Source organism: Myotis daubentonii, chromosome 10, assembly GCF_963259705.1.
Source record: "Myotis daubentonii chromosome 10, mMyoDau2.1, whole genome shotgun sequence".
In the NCBI taxonomy this organism is placed as follows: domain Eukaryota; kingdom Metazoa; phylum Chordata; class Mammalia; order Chiroptera; family Vespertilionidae; genus Myotis; species Myotis daubentonii.
Genome location: NC_081849.1, coordinates 51295921 through 51319777, shown reverse-complemented (window position 1 = coordinate 51319777; position 23857 = coordinate 51295921). Strand labels below are relative to the sequence as shown.

Genomic DNA, 23857 nt, shown 5'->3' with positions numbered 1-23857 from the left:
TTCTAATAGCCACATTTAAAAAGTAAAAGTAGGTGAAATTAATTTAATGTAATTTAATCTTACTGAATAAATCCATATTATTTTTAAAAATATTTTGTAATATTTTTTAAATTGCTAATGAAATCATTCTTTTCAGTTGTGCTAATACCTTGAAATCAGTTATTAATTTTATAATTAAAGCACATCTCAATGTGGACTTGTCACATTTCAAGCGCTCAATGGTTTAATGTTAGTGGCTATATGCTGGCCAGTACATACTGAACTAAAAAACCAGAACAATAGTAGTTAGTTTTAAATTGCTGATCCTCTATGGAAGCAATTTTATTTGACTCTGAAATATTGTAATAATATTTTTACAAGATTTACTGCATTAATTATGTTACACTCTATTGTATTATTGCTTTTTAATGGATGGTCAGGATACTGTTATTATAAAGCACTATAAGCAACAAAATATAATAAAACATCCATAATTATTAAAAATAAAAAAGTTCTTTGCATATTATTATGGTTATTTAAAAAACTCAAGAGTCAAGTGAAAAATCATCCAAAATAAGGAATCTAAGAACAGAGCCAGATTTTAAAGATGCTTTAAAAAACCAAAAGCTTTCATATATATAGGCTAAGAAGTTTTAAGGAAGCGTCTAAGTAGAATAGTAACAAAAATATTAGATACCTAGGGAAATACTTAAGAAGGAATAAAATTCTGAAGAAAACTATAAAACTTCACTAGGGGACCTAAAAGGCAAACTAAAAAATCCTGGGCAATTATGTCCACTGTCCTTAAATTAATAAATTTATACTCAAGGAAAAAAACATTAAGAGTTGCCAGAACAGTCTTAGATTAATAACTTAAATATTTTGTAAAGCTACAAGGTTATAAACATATGGTGCTGAGCCAAACCAAATAGAACAATGGAACAGAACTTGAAATTCAGACACTGATCTTACACTATACCATAGTGTATGATAAAGGAGGTATTTTAAATCAGTAATGAAAAAATGGTATTGAAATAATTAGTTAACAATTTTTTAAAAAATCAGGAGCTCTCTACCTCATCATATGCTAGTAAGTTTCAGATGAATTAATTAATGTAAATAAAACTGACAAAATAATAGAATAAGTCATATTTAATCATTTCTGACCTATGAAAGAGGCAATTTCCTATGTAGGAAATATATATATATATGCAAAAGTAGGTTTACAGTTGTTCATAGCCTATATAATAAAAGAGAAACATGCAAATTAACCATCCCTCTGCTATGCTCAAGCCACACCCACAAGCCAATCAAGAGCAAGTATGCAAATTAACCCAACTAAGATGGCAGTGGCCACAGAGCTGGAGCCAGCAGGAGGCTTGGGTTGCCCCCAGCGATGGAGGAAGCCAAGCTTCCCACCTGCTCTGGCCAGCCCTTGGCTCTGCTCAAGGCTACAAAGTTTCAATTATAGAAGATAAATAAATCCCAGGGGGAAAAAAGAAAGAAAAAAGGAGAGGCTGGGAGCTTGGGTCGCTGGGGGGCTTGGCCAGCCTGAAAACGACCATCAGCCCCTCACCCAGGCTGGCCAGGCACCCCAGCAGGACTTCTCCACCCTGAAGGGGCTGTGGGCAGCCTGAAAATGACCCTCAGCCCCTCACCCAGGCTGGCCACACCCCCATGGGGTGAGGGTCCCCGCTGGGGGGCTTGGCCAGCCTGCAAACAGCCATCAGCCCCTCACCCAGGCTGGCCAGGCACCCCAGCGGGACCCCCACCCTGATCTGGGACACCCTTCAGGGCAAACCAGCTGACCCCCACCCATGCACCAGGCCTCTATCCTACATAATAAAAGGGTAATGTGCAAATTGACCCTAACAGCAGAAAGACTGGGAATGACTGGTCACTATGACACATACTGACCACCAGGGGGCAGACGCTCAATGCAGGAGCTGCCTTCTGGTGGTCAGTGCGCGCTCCCACAGGGGCAGCTCTGCTCAGCCACAAGCCAGGCTGGCGGCTGCCAGCACAGCGGTGGTGGCGGGAGCCTCTCCTGCCTCCTCAGCAGCACTAAGGATGTCCGACTGCAGCTTAGGCCTGCTGCCCCCTGGCAAGTGGACATCCCCCAAGGGCTGCCGGGCTGCCAGAGGGATGTCTGACTGCCAGCTTAGGCCCGATCCCCCCGGGGCGTGGGCCTAAGCCAGCAGGTGAACATCCCCCAAGGGGCCCCAGACTTCGAGAGGGCACAGGCCGGGCTGAGGGACTCCCCCCTCCCCCGAGTGCACAAATTTTTGTGCACCAGGCCTCTAGTGGAAAAATAAAATAATACAAGGATAAACTGTTTCAGATACTCTAAACTGTAAACCTATTTTTGCCTACCCCTTTTGTGTGTGTGTGTGTATTTACATATAAATATAAATATACACACACATCTATTTTAAATCCACTGTATTATGACTGAAAATTCTCTGGTGACAAGTCTATTTCTAGAGAACAGACTCACTTGTAGGGAATTAAGAAGGTGGAATGAGAAGGGAACTGTATGAAAAGTAAAGTTCTGAACAACCAACTTAAGACCATAAACTCCGATCAACTAGAATATTTTACACTCTCACTTGCTATATAAAATTTTTCTACACTGTATTTTTAGTGATTACTAAAGAGAATGTATGTATGATATTTAGGATGGCTTTAAAATAGTAAATCAGGGAGGAAAAGTAATAAATAATGGATGAGTACTAGAAGTTTGATTTCACATTGGGTTTATATAGAATCTAAGAGAGAAGAGGCAACATTGGAAGTCTGGGTCAGTACTGGCACTCCCAAATCTATTTTATAGTTTTCAATATAACTGAATAAATTTTTACATAAAAAACTAGTTTTTGCCATCCATTTTAAAAATGACTACAATTTAAATAAAAGGTGCACTATAAGCCCTGGCCAGGTGGCTCGGCTGGAGCATCGCTCTGTACACCAAAAGGTTGCAGGTTTGATTACTGGTTAGGATACCTAAACTTCAGGTTGCTCTGGATGGAAAACAAACAAAAAAGCCCCCTGTCAAGAACTACTATTTTGGTGATGATTTGAAAGTGCTGGCCTTTCTTGTGGACTGAAGGGTCCTGGGTTTGATTCCAGTCAAGGTCATATACCTCAGTTGCAGGCTCCTTCTGGGCCCAGGCCCTGGTCAAGGTTCATGCAATAGGCAACCAATCAATGTGTCTCTCACACTGATAGTTCTGTTTTTCCCTCTCTCTAAAAATCAATGAAAAAAATATCCTCAGGCGAGGATTAAAAGAAAAGTTCTAGTCTGTGAAGAGAATGATGGCATGACGTATCTTATTTTTATCATAGGGCCAGAGAAAAGAAGGCACAGGATTCTAGTAACTTGCCTAGAGGCATTATCAATTAACTAGAGGCCTGGCCTGCGTCCTCTCACAATCTGGGACCCCTTGGGGGATGTCGGACTACTGGTTTCGGCCCTGAGGGATGTAAAAGTGTGCGAAGCAGCAGGCGGCTGGGGTGCTGCTCCCACTCATCCTGGCCCTGCTGAGCCTGCTGCCACTCGGTGGCACTGCTGCAGAGGCAGGAGAGGTTCGCGCTGCTGCAGCTATGTTCACCATCTGTGAGCCTGGCGTCTGGTGCCCATTGGTCAGCTAAGCAGTGCTCCCACTGTGGGGTGCACTGACCACCAGGAGGCAGCTCCTGCGTTGAGTATCTGTACCCCTGGTGGTCAGTGCACATCATAGCTATGGGCTGGTTGTCCGGTCATCCAGTTGCTTAGGCTTTTATATACATAGACCAGAGGCCTGATGCACAAATTCGTGCACCAGTGGAGTCCCTCGGTCTGACCTGCGGGATTGGGCCAAAACCGGCTCTCAGACATCCCCCAAGAGGTCCCAGACTGCGAGAGGGCGCAGGCCACCGGTGCATGATCAGGGCCGGAGAGGGACCGCAGGAGGGCTCCAGGGTGTGTCTGGCCCATCTTGTTCAGTCCCGATTGACCGGACCCCCGCAGCAAGCTAACCTACCAGTCGGAGCATCTGCCCCTGGTGGTCCATGCATGTCATAGTGACTGGTTGATTCCGTCAACTGTCTGTTACCTGGTGGTCAGTGCACGTCATAGCGAGCAGTTGAGCGGCCTTAGCATATGATTAGCATATTATGCTCTGATTGAACGGCCGACCAGTGACCAGGCACTTAGCATATTAGGCTTTTATTATATAGGATAGATAACAGAACTGAGTATAAAAGCTGGGTTTTGTGATGCCTGGACTCTTTCAGTCACTCACTGCTGTAATTGGTCATAATAGTGAAAACCCAGCAACAGTCTATTAAATGTTCACATGCAGGAGAATGGATAAATTACAGTACATTCATATATTAGATTATTACACAGAAGTCTAAATTAGTGAAGCAGATACATAGATTAATGTTGATAAGTTTTACTATATGATATAATTCCATTTATTTAAAAATCTGTAAAATAATACTATATATTATTTATGGACACATAAACATGTAGGAAAAATATGAAAACAAGTCTGGCAATGATAAATATTAAATTCATGATATTATTTGAAGAAGGAAGTAGGAGAAATGGATTTGGGAGGATACACAGGCCTCAACTATATCTATAACCTTTTTCTTTTAAAAAAATCTGAAGCAAATATAGCAAAAGATTAATATTTGGTAAACCTGGTTTGTTGGTACAAGACATTATACTTTTCTCATATATTTGTACATCTGAAAAATTTAATAAAATAATGTAATTTAAAATTCTCAAGAATTTATAAATTAAGGTGTCAAATGAGAGCTAAGACTTATTAGGTACTTACTGTGTGATAGACACTGCACTGTAATTACAACTAGATGAGAAAGGTAGATTATATCCATTTTACAAATGAGAAAAATGATGCTAGGAAGTTAGACAAATTCTGTCCATACCAGGTCATTCAACTATTAAGTGGGAGAGCATTCAACTAATAAGTAGGTCTTTCTGAACCTCAGAGTCTTTTGATGTATTGTTTCTTAACCACCCAAACTAGAGTAACCCAACTCTACTCTGAGTCACTCTGCATCCCCTTGCATGGCTTTTTCTTCAGGACACTAACCACAACCTAGAATCACATTATATCTTAATTAGTCTGTGTGTTTATTGTATGTCTCCTCATCTAGAATATAAAGTTAATGAGAACTGGAACTTGGCCATATTTATTGCTATAGTCCCAGTGCCTGGCATATAGTAGTACTAATATTCGTTGAATGACTGAGTATTGCTGACACTCACATTGTTATTTACTGTGTTATACTGTCACTCTAGATAAAAAGACTAAAGGAGTTCTCAGTGTTACTAAAGAAACATACACATATTAGTTGGGTTTTTTTAAAGTAAGCAAAAGTCAGCCTAAGTATTTATATTGTAATAAAATCTCTAAACTTACCTCTACAGGAGGATAATAGTTATAATTCCAGTACCAAAATGTTTTAGGTAGATAACCCTTGATTAAGTGGTGCTCTGGTACAAAGGGATGAAAAGTTTCTTTTCCAATGGTGTCTCTGGAATCTCCCGCTTCTACATTTATAATTTCCATGCATCTTCCCAGTGCTAAATCTTCAATGGAGGAACTATGTGTACATTTCTCTGTTTTAAACGCATCAACAAATCTCTTCAAGGCTTCTTTGCTCAGTACATATCCTGCTCCTCCACTCATGTAGCCCTGCTTAACATAGGGCTTAAATCTTCTCCCAAAGTAAATGGGTTCTTCAGGGCTGTGTTTTGAGAGAAGCCATCTCAAATTGTCTAGTATAACATATGTATCGTCATCAGCTTTCATAAACCAATCAGCATCTTCTAGATAGTGATCATGAACATACTGAAAAGCTTTAATTGTTTTCCAGTATAGCTGGTCTCTGCCTTCTCTGGTTTCTAATCCCACAGCAGGGAAGTCTTTGTTTTCTTCTGAACTCATAAACAACACTTTATTACAGCGCTGGGCCCATGTAGCTTTGACATGTTTAGCCTTTTTCTCTAGATTTTGAGGTCCTGTCATAACCCAGCAAAGAATTTTAACCTTCTGATAGAGGTTTTCAGCGATGTCAGTGTTCTCATCTATTAAACAGAAAATTTCAAAGTTTCATTTACATATAATGTGAAATCCAAATAAATTATGTTGAAGAAGACATTTTCTTAAACAGTATCAAAGAACCACCCTACCCCCGTCCCTGTTTCTATTTACCTAGCTACCATTAGTGATTTACCTGAAAGAAAACAAAACTCAACCTAATATGAACTGTCATTCTGATCTATTGGTTTCATGTCAATCTTATCCAGGAGATCAGTGGAGCTAACAAGAGTTGTCACTATGACTTCAAATTTTCAATAATTTTTCATTGCTCTGAATAAACTCTGAAAGGCAGGAAAGACATGCTGCTGAAGTGGCAGTTTATTTTGAAGCTCACAAGAGTCCACTGTTATGAATTTATATAAGTACCCTAAGGTGGCTTTTAAAAAAAAGTTTTCCTAACTACCCTAGTTCCATGAAGAGGCATTAATACAGAGTTGAGATTACTTCCAATAGTACTATATCTCATTTCAAAATGCAAAACCACCAGTCAGAAAAAGAACATATGAATAGGAAGAGGTAGTATTTCCAAGATCATCTAGAGTAGTGTTTTTCAAAGTATGGGTTTGCAAAGAAATGTGTAAGGAGCATATGCCAGAATATAAAGCAGCATATTAATTTTTTCATTGAAGAAGTTTTGCTTCTCCCTCCACCTCTAAAAAAGTCCTAAGCAGTGAGCTGAAATGATTTATATCCTGGTGCAAGCTCCTTATCTGGATGCAGGTAAGTAACAAACAATTCACTGGCTGTCATGTCAAAACCACATTTTGAGTAACAATATGCAGAGGAAGACTTCAACTATAAGATTCTAAATCAGTGCTTTGTGAAGGACCAATTTTTATATACAATAATTTGAGATCTATACTTTTACAAACATGCTAAAAATGAAATACTGAAAAATAAAAATTAAAAATCATATATAAAATCCAAGACCCAGTAAGTTGTTATAGTTAGATTTAGACAAAATTATTGTCAAATTACCATAAATGTCTTTTAATCGTGATTTCAATACTTATTTAGTTGCGGACCAGCATGAGTTTGCAAAACCACACTTGTATAGCAATGCTCTAGGCATAATCCTCAGAAAGCACATCCTTAAAGTTAAGGTCAACCAGTGAGTTAAGAAGGCTAACACCTATGAAAAAGTAACAACTACAGACATAAATTTCTAGGTAACTAATTGAGAGGGAATAGAAGGCAAGGTTGGGAAAGGACATGAAAATATACTTATGCCCACTAAATAGCAAGAATTCACAATCTAAAAATGGGCAAAATCACCCTATTTTCAATCAGAGAAAATTCATGGTTCTTATACTTGGGAGCCCAATTTCCTAGCTATATAGACATACCAAATCCTAAATGGAAAGGGAAGATGATGGTGGAGGCAGGAATCTGCAATATGTTTCACTAAGAGCAAGAGAACTTTCTCTCCACTGTTGGTAGATATTTTTTCTCATTCTTTCAATTACTCACTCATTAATTACTTTGTAGTAAGCATGTACTAGCACAGGAGATAACAGGATGAATAAGATACATTTGCAAACCAATACTTGCCACATACTAAGAGATGCTATAATTTCTGAGGTATGTACAAAGGGTTTGATGTGCTGTGGGAAAAGAAAGCAGTGGCTGGCAAATCCTATGGAGCAGTGCAATGGGAAGTTGGCTAGAACAAAGAAGCTGGGATAAAGCAATATCAGCAAAAATCAGGGGTAATGCAGAAAATACATCTTTAAATGAGTAGATGCTCACCAAAAGAAAGGAAAAAAGGCATGGTAAAGTTTGGTTGAGTGCAGGTAGATGGGTATAACTCAAGGCCTGATCAGGGGAAAAGCACTATAGATTGAGAAGAAATCTGAAAAATGGTAAAGAAAGTGAACTGCTAGATTTAAGTGACAAATGTGATTGACTGGTAAGCAAAGAAAAGCATCTACCATGACTGTGACGTTTCTGACTTGGGCAGATGGTAGTAAGATATATAAAATATGGGATCCAGAAGTTAAAGTTTCAGAAGTAGTAAAGAAAAGGAGTTCATTTGCATGTTAAATTTGAGAGGAACAGAACTTTTAGCATACCCTACATTTTATGGGCCTTGGAGGAGGACAAGTTAGGTACCTAATATATGTGCCTGCAGTAAGGTCAACCTAGCACAGCTTACTAGTAGTAGAGGAGCCTCAATCCAATTGATCATTTCAAGACTTAGAGCAATGCTACAGAGCAAATGCACAGTGATTAAACTGCTTTACAATAAGCATACCTGCTCAGAGTTGAATCACTGTTATATAAACATTCACACAACATAAAATAAGTTGTAATGTACTTGCTAGTTCACAAAACTCAACCAAGATCTGATACCTTGCCCTACAACCACCACTTGAGAGGTAGGAAAGAAATAATTTACTGCCAGAAAGATAACAGAAACAACTGTTAATGAGGACCCTCTGCATACTAGAATTCTAATTGTTTTCAAGCTGGTTGCATTTTTTTCTGTCAAATAAACCACAAATTTTGCAGCGATCTTTGAATTATGTTAATGCCTTTTTATAGTGTCTAGAACTGGGTTAAAGATAAAGATAATAGCCCTAGCCGGTTTGGCTCAGTAGATAAAGCGTTGGCCTTCGGACTGAAGGGTCCTGAGTTCGATTGTGGTCAAGGGCACATGCCCAGGTTGCGGGCTCGATCCCCAGTGGGGGGCGAGCAGGAGGCAGCCAATCAATGATTCTCTCTCACTGAATGTTTCTGTCTCTCTCCCTCTCCCTTCCTCTCTGAAATCAATAATATATATATATGTAATTTTGTTTTTAAAGATAAAGACAATAAGTGAGAGATGGGAATTAAAACTATGGGGGTTGATGACATCACACAGGCAAAGAAGAGCCAAAGAGACTTGGAGAAAGCCTACATTTAACGGGCACACAGAGGGCTCAATTGAGAAAGCCTAGTTAGAGATATGAGGCAAGGAGAAAATGAAGTCATTATAACACCCTTAGTTTTTTAATTCCCTAGTTCTTTATGCTTCTAAAAAGGAAAAAAAGATAAGTGATATTAACTATTTATAAAATTATAAATTAAAATTTATGTATACCTCTTGTGTTTCTCTAAGAAAACACAACTAAGCAAAAACAAAGACCAAAACAAGATGATAGCAAAAAACAAAGATGCAGATATAAACCATTATAACACAATCAGACTAACTAAAAATTTTCAGAAATAAATCTAGACTTAAAAGTTTTGCCTTTTGCCAAATTACAGTTTCTGAACTATTTCTACTAAAAAATAAATTCAAAATTAATATTTTACTACCTAAGTTCGTCTGGCAATTTCCTTCTTCTGAGGCAAACCGAGAATTGTCATTTAACATCTAAAATTAAGATCACTTTTATCAAAAGATATACTGTGATGTAACAAAATTCATATAACTCTTTGCAATTCTTTCAATACTTACATAGACTAAAAAATACTGTTTAATACTGAAAAATACTCCCTAATAAAGTAATCCATACCTTTATGTTGGCTAGCATCTGCATTGAAGTTCATCTGTCCTTCTAGATGATTCTGTCCATTATCATCTGAATGCCTAGCATGAGGATCATTATGAAGAATCTTAGGTTGGGTGTCACCCTGTTCTCCCAACAAAATACTAAATAGCTGAGAACATAAAACAAATCCAACTGCTGATCCACAGAGGAAGATTAAAAAATTCAGCCAAGTTTTAGAGGCCATTTCCCAAAAGTGTATGTCTGTAAGAAAAAAAATTAATAGGATGTTATTATAAACTATAGAGCATTATACATACCAAAAGTAAAAAGTCTGATAACTTTTAGTTACACTGGAAAGTTAGTTCCTTTCATATAAGAGAACATATCTAAGAATATTTAACTTTTACCTATGCACAGGAGATAAAAGGATGAATTTACTGCTAAAACAGCACATTATGGACAAGTCAAAAAATGAATAATCATTGTTGAGATGGGACATGGGTAAATACGAGTATGGGAAAATATGATTCAATCAAAATCATTTGAGGAACATTTTAAAAATACAGATTTCCTGGCTCAACAACTGAAATTTCAGATGCAAAGTGCTGAGACAACTAAAATTTATATTTTTACTTTATTTTTTAAGGAAAAGGTTTGTATTATTCTTTGTTTAAAAAAACAACAACAACAAAAATAAGCAAGCAATAAAGCACTGCATGAAGAAAGAAATCACTCTAAATCCTAAAAATAACTTTTGATGAATATCATTAGAGATGAATAACATCCTATCTAATAATAGACAAACATGGTAATTGACTGTACCTTCACTACACCTCCCACTGGCTAATCAGCATGATATGCAAATTAACCCAACCAAGATGGTGGCCGGCCGCCACGCAGCCGAAGTGAACAGGAGACTTGCTTGCTCCAGTGATGGAGGAAGCCAAGGTTCCCTGTCTGCCGTGGCCCGGCTCTGAGCTTCGAAAGCAACAAAGTTTCAATTACAGAAGCTAAACAAACCCCATATACCTGCTTTTAGCAGGCTGTGGCCTCAGAGCTGGAGCGAGCAGAAGCTGGCTCTCAGCTCCAGTGACAGCAACAAAGTTTCAATTATAGAAGGTAAATAAGTCCCAGAATAAAAAAAAAAGAAAAAAAGGAGAGGCTGGGAGCTTCAGTCGCCAGACAGCCTGAAAACGGCCCTCAGCCCCTCACCCAGACTGGCCAGGCACCCCAGTGGGGACCCCCATCCTAAAGGGGGTGTGGTCAGCCTGAAAACAGCCATCAGCCCCTCACCCAGGCTGGCCAGGCACCCAAGAGGGTCCCCAACCCTGATCCGGGACACCCTTCAGGGCAAACCAGCCGACCCCCACCCATACACCAGGCCTCTATCCTATATAGTAAAAGGGTAATATGCAAACTGACCCTAACAGCAGAAAGACTGGGAATAACTGGTCACTATGACACACACTGACCACCAGGTGGCAGACGCTCAATGCAGGAGCTGCCCTCTGGTGGTAAGTGCGCTCCCACATGGGGGAGCTCTGCTCAGCCACAAGCCAGGCTGATGGCTGCGAGCACAGCGGTGGTGGTGGGAGCCTCTCCTGCCTCCTCAGCAGCACTAAGGATGTCCGACTGCAGCTTAGGTCTGCTCCCTGCTGGCAAGTGGACATCCCCCGAGGGCTGCCGGGCTGCCAGAGGGATGTCTGATTGCCATCTTAGGCCCAATCCCCCGGGGAGCAGGCCTAAGCCAGCAGGTGAACATCCCCTGAGAGTTCCCGGACTGTGAGAGGGGGCAGGCTGGGCTGAGGGACGCCCCCCTCCAGTGCATGAATTTTCATGCACCAGGCCTCTAGTCCTATATAATAAAAGCCTAATATGCAAATTGTTCCCTCGACTAGGAGTTCGACCACTCACTATGACATGTACTGACCACCAGGGGGTGGCACAGAACATGGCGGGCATTGGCAACAGAGCATTGGAGGCGCTGCTGGCCCTGATCGGCCCCGACGAGAGTGGGGCCGTGGTGGGCTGGTGGAGCAGGTGAGCTGGCAGCACCAGGCCAAGGCAGGACCCACAGATGGCGACCAGTAACAGTGGCAGGGTGCGGGGCTCTAAGGTTCTGAGAGAGTTGGGGGGGAAGGGGGCTGGCCCCAACCCACTGCCCGCAGATGGCAACCAGTGGCTGGCAGGCCCTGATTACCCAATTGGGGCTGGGACGGGGAACTGGGAGTAGGTGGCGGACCAACCTCCTGCAGTGCCCGGGCAGGGGCTGCAACCTCTTGCTGGCTACCTAAAGGTGGGGGTGATGGGGATGGAGGTGCAGTGAGAATGTGCTGAGCTCTCACTCCTCCTGCTACCCTCTTCCAGAAAACCAGGGCTCGTGTGCCAGGGAAGACCCTGTGCTCAGGTGCCAGGTGCCCATGAGGAGCTCGCCTCACACCCACACAGCCTCTTCCGGGTGAGCTGGGCCGCAGCCGCTGGGACCACAGGGGCTGGTAGGGCTCTCTGTGGGTTTGCGCAGGAGCCAGTCTGTGAGGCCAGCTGGGAGAGAGCATGCTGCCCGCCCGGCTTTGGTGTGGCACCGCTCGGCGGCCCAGAGGCCCACGCTGCGCCCCGACCCGTGGTGTCCGGCTGCGCTCACTGCATTTCCACATGGGGACTGGGGTGCCGTGACTCAGGTGGAGGGGGCCGTGCAGGGGTCTAGGTGCTGCCCAGGGCTCAGAGGTCAGCTGGGACCTGCCCTTCCACACCAGATGCTCAAACTTTGATCGCCAGCCAGGCCTAGGGATCGCACCCGTGCAACGAATTTCGTGCACCAGGCCTCTAGTCTTTATGAATAACAGAGACAGAGATAGAAGGAGGGATAATTATAGCTAACATTTGATTCTTGTACTAAGAGCTTTACATGGATTACCTTAAACCAGTGGTCAGCAAACTGTGGCTCGTGAGCCACATGCGGCTCTTTGGCCCCTTCAGTGTGGCTCTTCCACAAAATACCACGTGCGGGTGTGCATGTACAGGGCGATTGAAACTTTGTGGCCCATGCGCAGAAGTCGGTATTTTGTGGAAGAGCCACACTCAAGGAGCCAAAGAGCCACATGTGGCTCGCGAGCCGCAGTTTGCCGACCACTGCCTTAAACCATAAACTAAAGACCACTGATCCCATTTCATAGATGAATTCAGACAGAGAGGTTAGTAACCTTTCCAGGATCACATTAGCAATCTAAATCAGGAGTTCAGACTCTTGCCCCGGCCAGGTGACTCAATTGATTGGACTATCATCCTGTACACCAAAAGGTTTCAAGTTCAATTCCTGGTCAAGGCACATCTGTAGGTTATAGGTTTAAATTCCACTTGGGACAGGTAGGAGAGGCAACTGATCAATGTTTCTCTCACATCAATGTTTCTCTCTTTTTCCCTTCCTCTCTCTAAAATCAATAAACATATCCTTGGGTGAGATTAAAAAAAAAAAAGTTCAAACTCTTCACCATTTTGCTATAGTTTTACAAAATTTGGCTTGTAAATTTGTATATTTACAAAATAGTCCTGCTATTTTAAATACTTAACATATTAAGTTAGATTTACTTGAATTTATGAAAAAAGAGAAATTAAATAAATCTAAACAAACTTTGAATGTTAGCTAAACATTTTTGACATGACTGCCCTCTTTTCAATGATCCCTTTGAAGATAAACATTATGAAAAACATAAAACAATTGGAAGCATGTACATACCCTGTATGACTAAAAATTAAATAATGCTGATTTTTTAAAGAAATCAAGACTTAACTAAAAAAACTGGGGAGACAGACTATGTTCATGAAATAGAAGACTCAACATAGTAAACATGTCAATTCTCCCTAACTGCATACACAGATTTAATTCAATTTCTATGAAAATTCTTTCAAGATTTCTTGTATAGACAAGATTATTCTAAAACGTATATGTTAAGGTGAATGAACTAGAATAGCTTGACAATTTTTTTAAAAAGAAGAATAAAGCAGGAGAAATCAGTCTATGTGAATTTAAGATATCTTATAGTGACTGAAATCAAGACTATATAGTACTGGAGTACAAGGCTCATGGGCCAATAGAACAGAATAGACAACTGAAAAATAGATATTTGATAACTGTACAATGTCAAATATCAACTGATATTTGTATAAAAGCAACTGAGTGGAGGAAAGATAAGACTTTTCAATAAATGTTGCTGGGAACTCTAGGCCAAAAATAAGTAAGTAAGTAAATAAATAAATTTTAAAAAATTAAAAAAAAAATCTTGACCTAAATCTCACATCTTATACAAAAATTAACTCCAAATGAACCTTGGACTTAAATATAAAACATGCAACTATAAAACTTTTAGGGGGAAAAAACCCACAAAAGAAAATATTGATCTAGAACTTGGCAAAGAATCCTTAGACTTGACAGCAAAAGCACAATCCAAAAAAGGGAAAGATTAGTAAGTTGGACTTCATTAAAATTAAACTTGTGCTCCACAAAAGACACTACTGAGAGACTAAAAAGACAAGCTAGCCCTAACCGGTTTGGCTCAGTGGCTAAAGCGTCGGCCTGCGGACTCAAGGGTCCCAGGTTCGATTCCGGTCAAGGGCATGTACCTTGGTTGCGGGCACATCCCAGGTGGGGAGTGTGCAGGAAGGCAGCTGATCGATGTTTCTCTCTCATCGATGTTTCTAATTCTCTATACCTCTCCCTTCCTCTCTGTAAAAAATCAATAAAATACATTTTTTTTAAAAAAAGATAAACTGGAAGAAAATATTTGCAAACTACATATTTAACCAAAGAACTAGTATTTAGAATATATAAAGAATTCTTAAGCCTAGCTGGTTTGGCTCAGTGGGTAGGGCGTCTGCCTGCTGATGGAAAGAGCTCCAATCAATGATTCCCTCTCATCAGTGATGTTTCTACCTCTCTCTCCCACTTCTTTCCTCTCTGAAATCAATAAAAACGTGTATTTTTTTAAATCATGCAGAGAGAAAGTAGAATAGGTTGCTAGGGACTTAGGGGGGAGGGGGAGAGCAACAGGGAGTTATTGTATAACTAGAGGCCCGGTGCACAAAAATTTGTGCACTGGCGGGGGGGGGGGGGGGGGGCTGTGCCCTCTAGCAGTCTGGGACCCCTCGGGAGATAACGACCTGCTGGCTTAGGCCTGCTCCAGGGTGGCAGAGGGCAGGCCCAATCCCTAGGTGCCTGTCCTGCAGCCCCTGGACGGGTTCAGAGCAGGGCCGATTGGGGAGTTGGGGCACCGCCCCCGTCATGCACAGAGCAGGGCGGATCAGGGGGTTGGGGCACTCCTCCCTGTCACACTCAGGGCAGGGCCGATGGGGAGGTTGCAGCTCTACCCTGTCACACACAGAGCAGGGCCCATGAGAGGGTTGGGGCACCTTCCCCTGTCACGAACAGAGCAGGGCCGATCAGGGGGTTGGGGCGCCGCACCCTGTCACACACAGAGCCGCAGGGCGATCAGGGGGTTGGGGAGCTCCCCCCTATCACACACAGAGCAGGGTCGATCAGGGGGTTGGGGCGTCGCACCCTGTCACGAACAGAGCAGGGCGGATAGGGAGGTTGTGGCCTCGCCCCCTGTGACACACAGAGCCGCAGGGCGATCAGGGGGTTTGGGTGCTGCCCCCGTCATGCTGATCCCGGTGCCGGGAGGCCTCTCAGCTCCGCTGATCCCGGTGCTGGGAAGCATATTAGCCTTTTACTATATAGGATAGAGGCCTGGTGCATGGGTGGGGGTTGGCTGGTTTGCCCTGAAGGGTGTCCTGGATCAGGGTGGGGGTCCCGCTTGGGTGCCTGGCTAGCTTGGATGAGGCAATGATGGCTGTTTGCATTTGGTCACACCCCCTTCAGGGTGGGGGTCCCCACTGGGGTGCCTGGCCAGTCTGGCTGAGGCGCTGAGGGCCGTTTTCAGGCTGGTGTGTGACTGAAGCTCCCAACTGCTCCTTTTTTCCTTATTTTTTTTTTTTATTCTTGGATTTATGGCTGTCACTGGAGCTGAGAGCTGGCTTTAGCTGTGAGACGTCGCAGCTGAAAGCAGGTTTCTGGCTTTGTTAACTTTCTGTATTTGAAACTTTGTTGCGATTCCAGGTCTGCGATCCCGGCTGACTGAAAACAGGTTTCTGGGGTTTTGTTTAGCTTCTATATTTGTAACAATGTTTCTTAGCAGCTCAGAGCCCAGCAGCGGCAGGCAGGGAACGTTGGAGTCCTCCGTCACTGAAGCAAGCAAGCCTCCTGTTCGTGTCAGCAGCCTGGCTGCCGGCCGCCATCTTAGCTGGCAGTTAATTTGCATATTGCCCTGATTAGCCAACGGGAAGGGTAGCGGTCGTACGGCTAATTACCATGTTTCTCTTTTATTAGATAGGATGGGTATGTCATTTCAGTTGCACCACAATATAAATGTACCTAATACCACTGAAACTTACACTTAAAATGGTTAAGATGGTAAATTTTATGTGTCTTTTACCATAATAAAAAATAATGGAAAAACAAATCAACAATAAAGATGTTGATTTTCTCCAAATTAACCTATATATGTAATGCACCCCAACAAAAATATAAGATTTTTTAAAGTTAAACAACTTGGTATAAAGTATTCACATAGTATGGAAAAATAAACATGTGAACATGAGAAATTCTGGAAAGGGATATGGGGGTGAACTAACCCTACCAGACCCAGTTAAATACAAGATTTTAAAAATCTAATAATGATGAAATTATTCTAAATGCTGTTTGGAAAAATAAGCATGAGTATACTGGAAAATTCTTGAAAGGGACACACTGGGGGTTGGAGGGTAGATTAGGCCTGCCAAATATTAAAATATATTACCTACAATAAATGGTGGTATAGTAATAAAAATAATTTTATATTCAGGTCAAACAGGCATATCAATGTATCCGTGAATCTGTAAAAAAAAATTTTTAATTTAAAAGACATAGCACTGAGAAACTTTTTCTCTCTATAACCAGACTGTCACAAAGTGTATCAATGATATTACAATATCCCACTCTTGCATGGATGATGAATCATTAATTTAACAGAAGCAGCCTCAATTTCCAAATCAGTCAGATAAGGATTTCTCAGACACAACATTCCACATTTATCTTAAATTTGTAGTCTCCAAGGCAACAGGACTCTGACTGGGCTTCTTAGCTTATGCCAGATGTTAATTAACTCCTTGACACACAGTCTCCCTGTGCTTTAAACCTATCAAATATTGATTCATTTAAATTGTATCTAAACCCACTGTTCAAAACCCTATATTAGCCCTGTCCCTTCTTTATTTAGTGAAATGCTGGCAGTTCCTCTGGTGTTTAGTCTCTCATAGCAAGTTAATTAACCTACCTTTGTAAGCCCAAAGATAGCCCTGTTGGTTTTTATCAGATCAAAATAATCTATTAGAAAAACAAGCACATATGGAAATTTAATACATAAGCCACATAGCATTTCAAATAAAGATGGCTCATTCAAGAAATATATTGAATTAATCATATGGGAAAAAGTAAAAAGCACAGATGGAATTTCTCTTTCAAATTCCAAATGATTCTAAGATTTCACTATTTAAAAAATAAAATAAAAACAAAATTAGGAGAAAACCCATTTTTATATTTTTATATAAAGAACTGAGATCGTCCCCAAACTCAAAAGCTATGACTAAATTGTATGAGGTTATTCATTGGATAAATTTCTGGCAGTGAAACTGCTGGTTCAAAGGTATGTTTCTATATTAAATGTTAAAAAAAAATGTGCAGCAAAACAAACAAAATAAGCAAAAAGTATCATAAAGAGAAAAACAAAAGATCAACCTAATATAAAAACAGATACTTAAAAAAGGATGTACCTAATAAGAAAATACAATGGTCAAGGATGTTCAAATTTCAGTCATATTAAAGGAAGGTAAAGTAAATGGAGATACTATTTTTAACCTGTCATACTGGAAAAAAAATTTAAATTTAGTAACACCCAATATTGACATAGATGTGAGAGAAAACTGGCACTCATACATTCTTTCTCACAATATTTACTGTCTTTTGGAAGGGCAATTAGGCAATATTTTTTTTATACTCACCTGAGGTATACGTTTACTGATTTTAGAAAGGTTGTGGGACAGAAAGGAAAACATCGATGTGAGAGAAACATTGACACATTGCCTGAAGATTGCCTTGTTCGACTGAAGATCGAACAAGCAACCTATGTACTAGTAATGTGCCCTGACCAGAAATCAAATCCAAAAACTTTTGGTGTATGGACCAACGCTCCAACCAACTGAGCAACCTGGCAAGGGCTGGCAATATCTTTTAAATTTTTGAAATTAATATGCCTTGTCCTATCATTTCATAACCAGAAATTTCTCTTAGGGACATAACCTGAAAGATGTTCTTGGTAGCCACAGCAATGTTTATTTACTGACAAGGAATTAGTTTATACAGAAAATAATAACATTTTATTTTCATCTCTACACCTAGCTCTCCCCAAAGGTAACTACTACTGCTTCTTATGTATCCATGGAAAAAAAGTAATGCCTGTATAAGCATAAATGTATGTACATCCTTTAATTTATATCAAAGAGATCATGCTCTATAACCATTAATCTCCACTTTACACTTTTCACTTATTTTCTCTCATAACACCCATGTAAGATAAAAGATTTATTTTTTAAGACAAAGCTCTACAGTTTGTATAGTATGATTGCATTTGGCTTTTTAAATGCTTCTGTATATATAAAAAATTCTAGAATGATGTACAATAGCCCCCCCACTTTATCTGCAGTTTCACTTTCCATTATTTCAGTTACCTGTAGTCCGAAAATGTTAAATGAAAATTCCAGAATAAACAATTCATAAGTTTTAAAATGCCTACTGTTCTAAGTAGCATGATGAAATCTCACACCATCCAGCTCTGTCCCACCCAGGACATGAATCATCCCTTTGTACACATCTAAGCTGTAAATGTTTCCCCCTCATGTTAGGCATTTAGTAGTTAGGTTATCAGATGAGCTAGTACTGGTATGAAAGTGATTATATTGAAGTAATCCTTATAACTTAATAATGGCCCCAAAGCACAAGAGTAGTGTTGCTTTCAAAGAGAAACCATAAGAAATTATGTATATGTGTATGTATGCTGAGGGGGAAAAAACAGTATATACAGGCATACCTCATTTTATTGCACTTTGCTTTATTGTGCTTCACAGATGTTGCCTTTTGTTTTTTATAAAACAAATTAAAGGCAAAACCCTCCACCAACTAAAAGATTATGACTTGCTTTATTGCAATGATCTGGAACTGAATTCATAATATCTCTGAAGTATGTATGTATAACAGGGTTTGGTACTATCCACAATTTCAGGCATCTTCTGGAGTTCCTAGACCATATCCCCCATGGATAAGGAGGAACTACTGAATACAAAATATTTAACAAGGGATACCTCTGGGAATTAAGACTGGGTGGCATGGGCAGCAAGGACAAATTTATTGGCATTTTAACTTTTTAATGTTTTACTTTTTAAAATCAAGTACATACCTATTACTTTTGTGACAAAACTTAAATAAAGGAAGATAGTTTATATAGGGAATGAAATAATATAAGAAAAACTAAATTGCACTTATTTCCCACACTTGTTACACGAAAAGATCTCTTGATCCTTTCCAGAGTTCCTCCAACTTTCAGATTTATATACACACAAAGCATTTCCACCTGGACCACAGGCATGTTAAATTCAACATGTCCAAAAGTGACTCACTGCCTTCCTCCCTTAAACCTGCTCATCTTACCTAATTTACTGGTAATTACCTAAATTACTGACCAATGGGTTCCTATTTCACCAGGGGCCATTGGATTATTTAAAGTAAAAATTAGGGAGACATTGTTAACACTCTCCTTACTTTACCCCATATCCAATTACCAAATCTTGCCAATTTTATTTCCTAAATATTTTTCTAATCCATCCTCTCCTCTCCATTTTTACTACTTGTCCTATTTTAGACCCTCCTCTCTCCCCTAAGATCCTGCAATAGCTCACCAATCTGCCCGACTCAAGGCTATCTCTCCTCAATTTATTCCCATTCTGTTATCAGAATGACCTATCTAAAATGAAAAGTTGAACTCTATCAGTCCATGGGACCCCGCTGCCTACAAGACAAAAACTAAGGACATGATAAGGCCCCTCCTTGACCTAGACTCTGTCCAGGTTTCCAGCCTCATATGTTAATACTCCATGCCTTATAATTTATGCTTCAGCAAACCTGAACTCCAGTTTGCTAAATACCCCAGTGCAATTAGCTCCGCTATTCCTATTGTCTTCTCTGTCTACATAACAAACACCCTCTTCCCTCCACCATCTATGCCCCAACTTCGTAAGCCCCGGTAAGCCAAAGTTTCTTAACTTGGCACAATTGACATCTTGAGCTGAATAAATTCTCTGTTGTGGGGGCTGTTGTTTACTGTCAGATGTTTAGCAACATCTGGAGCCTATACTCACAAGATGCCAGTAGCACTCCCCCTAGTTGTGACACAGGAGTTTTTTTCTCAAAAGGTGGGACACATTTCCTATTTTCACACATTACAGATTTTGGCATTTATGTACAAATTTAAGCACAAAGTGAAAATTTAAGTACACATTAGATACACATTTAGATTTTAGGATAAAATGCTACTTCTCTTTTTATGGAACAACTCCCCATTTTTTCTTCTTGCTTCTTTTAAAAGAATGACCTTAATCCCACTGAATTTTCAGTAAAAGAATTTTGTCATGCCTTTCTTTCAATCTTGTTAGTTTGTATACTAACCTTTTTACTCAAATCTCAACAAATCTTCTAAAAGTCTCACACTTATTATACTTGTAAGCTTAAAGTTGTAAGTGAATCTGAACTGAAGTTCAGCATGATTGTCCATTTCCATCTAATGATTGTTTATGCCTGTACTGTCACAAGAATTCCAATCAATGATTTTACCACACAAAGACTATTTTATATTGCCATGGTTTGTAAAGTTCATAAGCTATATATGATGCAATTTTTACCTTAGTGAGCACAAATCAGTATACAAATATACAGTAAAAGGCATATGTCTATTGACAAACTTGTGTATTGCCATGACTAAGTGAACATTAATTCATTATATGTACTCCTAAATAAGTCTGTGATAAAATTCTAAGAATTTCAAGAATTTCTGAATACTAAATATACTCAGCAATATATAATCTATACCAAAAAGCATCTTTTTTTAAAAAAACAAACCATACCTATCTTTAAATGGGTAGTAACCACAAAATATTTTTTAAATGCTGAGTCCTAAGTAAAAAGATCCATTGAAACCTTCCAACCAAATTTGAGAGACACATTTAATAGTTCTCCACTAGTACTAAAAAACCATACTCTTTTCCTGTAAAGAACTTTAATGAGTCACCCTTTCCTGACTAAATCATTATTTTCCTGAACATATGGTAAAAAAGAGTTACCTGTTTGGTAACTTGAAACTTTACATTCACTTAAATTGCACATCATCAATACACAATAAGGCAGGCCGAAAATGCATCTAGTTTACTATACACAATACTCAGAAGCACACGGCATCACGCACAAGGCTCACCTGACATTCATCTGATAAAGGTGTAAAAAGCTGTCTAAACCCCTCTTAAAAACTCAAGGAATATGGGGATAAGGACACATATGTAATAACTTAATCAATAAAGAAATTTAAAAAAAAAAGACACAAGAAACTCAAGATTCCCACCGTCTACACTTACACCGGAATTAAACCACCTGAAGTCAGGCACGACGCTTGCTCCCGGTGCCCAGCACAGCTGGCTCTCTGTTCTAAGCCCAGCTGGTCGCACATGAACCTATTTCCGCCCCTTACACCTCGGCCTAATCACCCACTCTAACGCATTCAAGTTCCAACTTTTACAACTAACTTTTAAATTTCATAATGGAATCAATCCATGGTTTAGCATAACAGTTCCCAACCCGAAAACGTAAAAAGGATATGCCACAATATCTATAATAGAGTTTAGAGACCCAGATCATGAATCTAGTCACCATTTCCAGCGCGTGTGGTACACGCAGGCGTTAGGGTAAGCGCTAGGGAAAAATAAGTCCCCACCCCTAAATTACGGACATCTTTTAAGAGAATATAATTTACCCAAACCCCAGCTGTCTGGCCACCTTGGCAGCATCTACTAAGCAACTCGCACCTGGGGAAGGGGAAGAGAAGAAGGAAACCTTTTCCTCCTCCTTGTCCCCGCGGGCAAGTGCCCAGAGCACACCGGGCTCGGTCATCCCGCCAAGCCAGGGGGACTTGAAAAGGGGCATGTGTCCCCGACAAACCTGAAGATCCGCCGCAGCCCGGAGGAAGCCGCCCGCTCGCTGGGCGCCCGGCTGGCGCGGCAGTCCAGCGGCTCCCGGGGAAGGTGCCCACACCTGAGCCGCTGGTCCCGCTCGACCCGCGGGCGGAGGGGCAGGACCGCTACAGGGTCCCGCCGGAACCCGCCGCCGCCGCCGCCGCTCGACTGCAGGGCAGCGCGCGAGGAGAGAGGCGCGCGAGGGCGACAGGGAAGGACCCGCGGCGAAGAGGAAGCAACAACTGAACAAAATAGCGGCCGGCAGGGCAGGCGGACCCAGGCGCGGTTCGCAGAGGCGCCGGGCGCAGGAAGTGCCCGCGCCGCCCTCAGAAGCCCGCACGCCCCCAGCGCCGGCGGCGACTCCCAGACACCTGTTTAGCGGCACCCGCGCTCGGGTGCCACCCTCCAGGCTCCCCCCGCCAACACTCCGAGCCCGGGAAGGACGCGGGGAAGCCAGACCTCGGACTCGCAGCCTGAGGGCGCCTCCGCCGGCCGTACCTGACATCCGCGGCGACTCCCTCTCGCCCCTCCTGGGGGGCGGAGAGGAGAACGACACGAGACCGGCGACCTTCGCTCCACTCGGCAGCCGCAGAAGTGCTCGTGGCCGCTAGCCGGGGCCGCCCGCTGCCGCCTAGATTTCTCCCCGGCAGCAGCGGCGGCGGCGGCGGCTGCGGCCGAGGGGGGCCCGGCGCCCGCTCCCGCCCTCTCGCACCGCCCCTCCCCGCAGCCGGTCCAGGCCGCGGCCCGCCAACGGCGCAGGCGCCACCCAGGGGTCTCCTAGCGGTGACGTCGCCGCGGCGGCCCCGGCCCCAGGGAAGAGCCGAGCTAGTGGGGGCGAAGTGGGCGGGGCTACGGCGACGTGCGGACGCGGGGATTGGCCGCCGAGCGCACGCCCCGCCCTCGGGCGAAGGTCGTCTGGGAAGTTGGGTCTTCAGGGAGCAGGAGTGGAAGCCCACTGGCCGCCCCTCTCTGCTGGCTTTCGCCTTCCTTCCGATGCTGCGGGGTCGTGCACTAGCTTCCGGGCCGGGAGCGGGACTGAAGCAGTGAGACAGCAGGGACTGAAACTGGGGGCGCCTTGTGGACCTTGGTCTGAGGGCAGGATCTGGCCCTGCAGGAGTCTTTTGACCTGGAGCCTGCTCTTACCTTGTTATTCTCCGATTCCCCCACCTCACCCGCAACCCCCCCCCCCCCCCCACACACACACACACACTCTTTTCCCAGTATCTCTCTGCCTTAATGACAGGAAATACGGCAAGATAAGATATGCAAACGGGTGCTGGGTAACCAGTTCTGTGAAGTAGGAAGGGCTGAAAATTCAGTTGATGGTAATACCATAAGGCCTTCTGTAGGCACTCGGGGACTTCGGTTCTGCCATGACTTCAGTGCTGTCAGGCAAATGGCAGGAAGAACTTCCTCGGGGCTTTGCAAAACTTACCTCCTTTAGTTGGCAAAAGGACATTGAATCAGAAACCTATCTTTGAATTGAGAAGGGGGAGCCTGCGAGCCATGGAGGCAACCTCAACGCAGTCAGGAGGTGGGGGTAAGGTCTTGGCTTTATTGGGCCTACCTTGAAGGTGAGAGAGCTCTCTTGTTTCCTTTAAAGGCCCTCAGATAGTTCTTCAGTGACTTGCAGCGTAGCTGTAAGGATTGTAGGCTCTGGGCTGGAATCTTGGTCCCTCCACCTATTGTGTAATCTTGGCAACTTACTTAACAACATGCCTGGGAGAAATATGAAACAGCGTGTGTAGGTTATTGTTGTCGTCATTTTTTTTCTTTAATTTGTTTAGATTTAGCCCTATGGTAGTTTCCCAGGATATGCCATTAATAGATCCAAAAGAATCTCCCAAAAGAATTTTAAAACACCTAGTGATTCTTATCCAAACCTCCCATTTTTCAGATGAGAAAACAGGTCAGAAAGATAAACTG

At 42.1% G+C, this 23857-nt stretch overlaps 1 protein-coding gene across 3 annotated transcripts in view; it reads right to left on the bottom strand.

The window, feature by feature from the left end:
• C1GALT1 (core 1 synthase, glycoprotein-N-acetylgalactosamine 3-beta-galactosyltransferase 1) overlaps nt 1-22752 on the bottom strand; it is a 29245-nt gene extending 6493 nt beyond the window's left edge. The window contains exons 1-3 of one of the 3 annotated variants that reach the window (XM_059712390.1): nt 22430-22752; nt 9599-9835; nt 5415-6082 (exon numbers count right to left, since the gene is read on the bottom strand). In XM_059712390.1, coding sequence (XP_059568373.1) covers nt 5415-6082; nt 9599-9835; nt 22430-22436 — 912 coding nt within the window. In that variant the 5' untranslated portion in view covers nt 22437-22752. Of the gene's footprint in view, nt 1-5414; nt 6083-9598; nt 9836-21337; nt 21576-21917; nt 22284-22429 lie in introns of those variants that run through there. The other 2 variants (XM_059712391.1, XM_059712392.1) reach the window with 2 other exon arrangements.
• Nucleotides 22753-23857: the final 1105 nt, after the last annotated feature.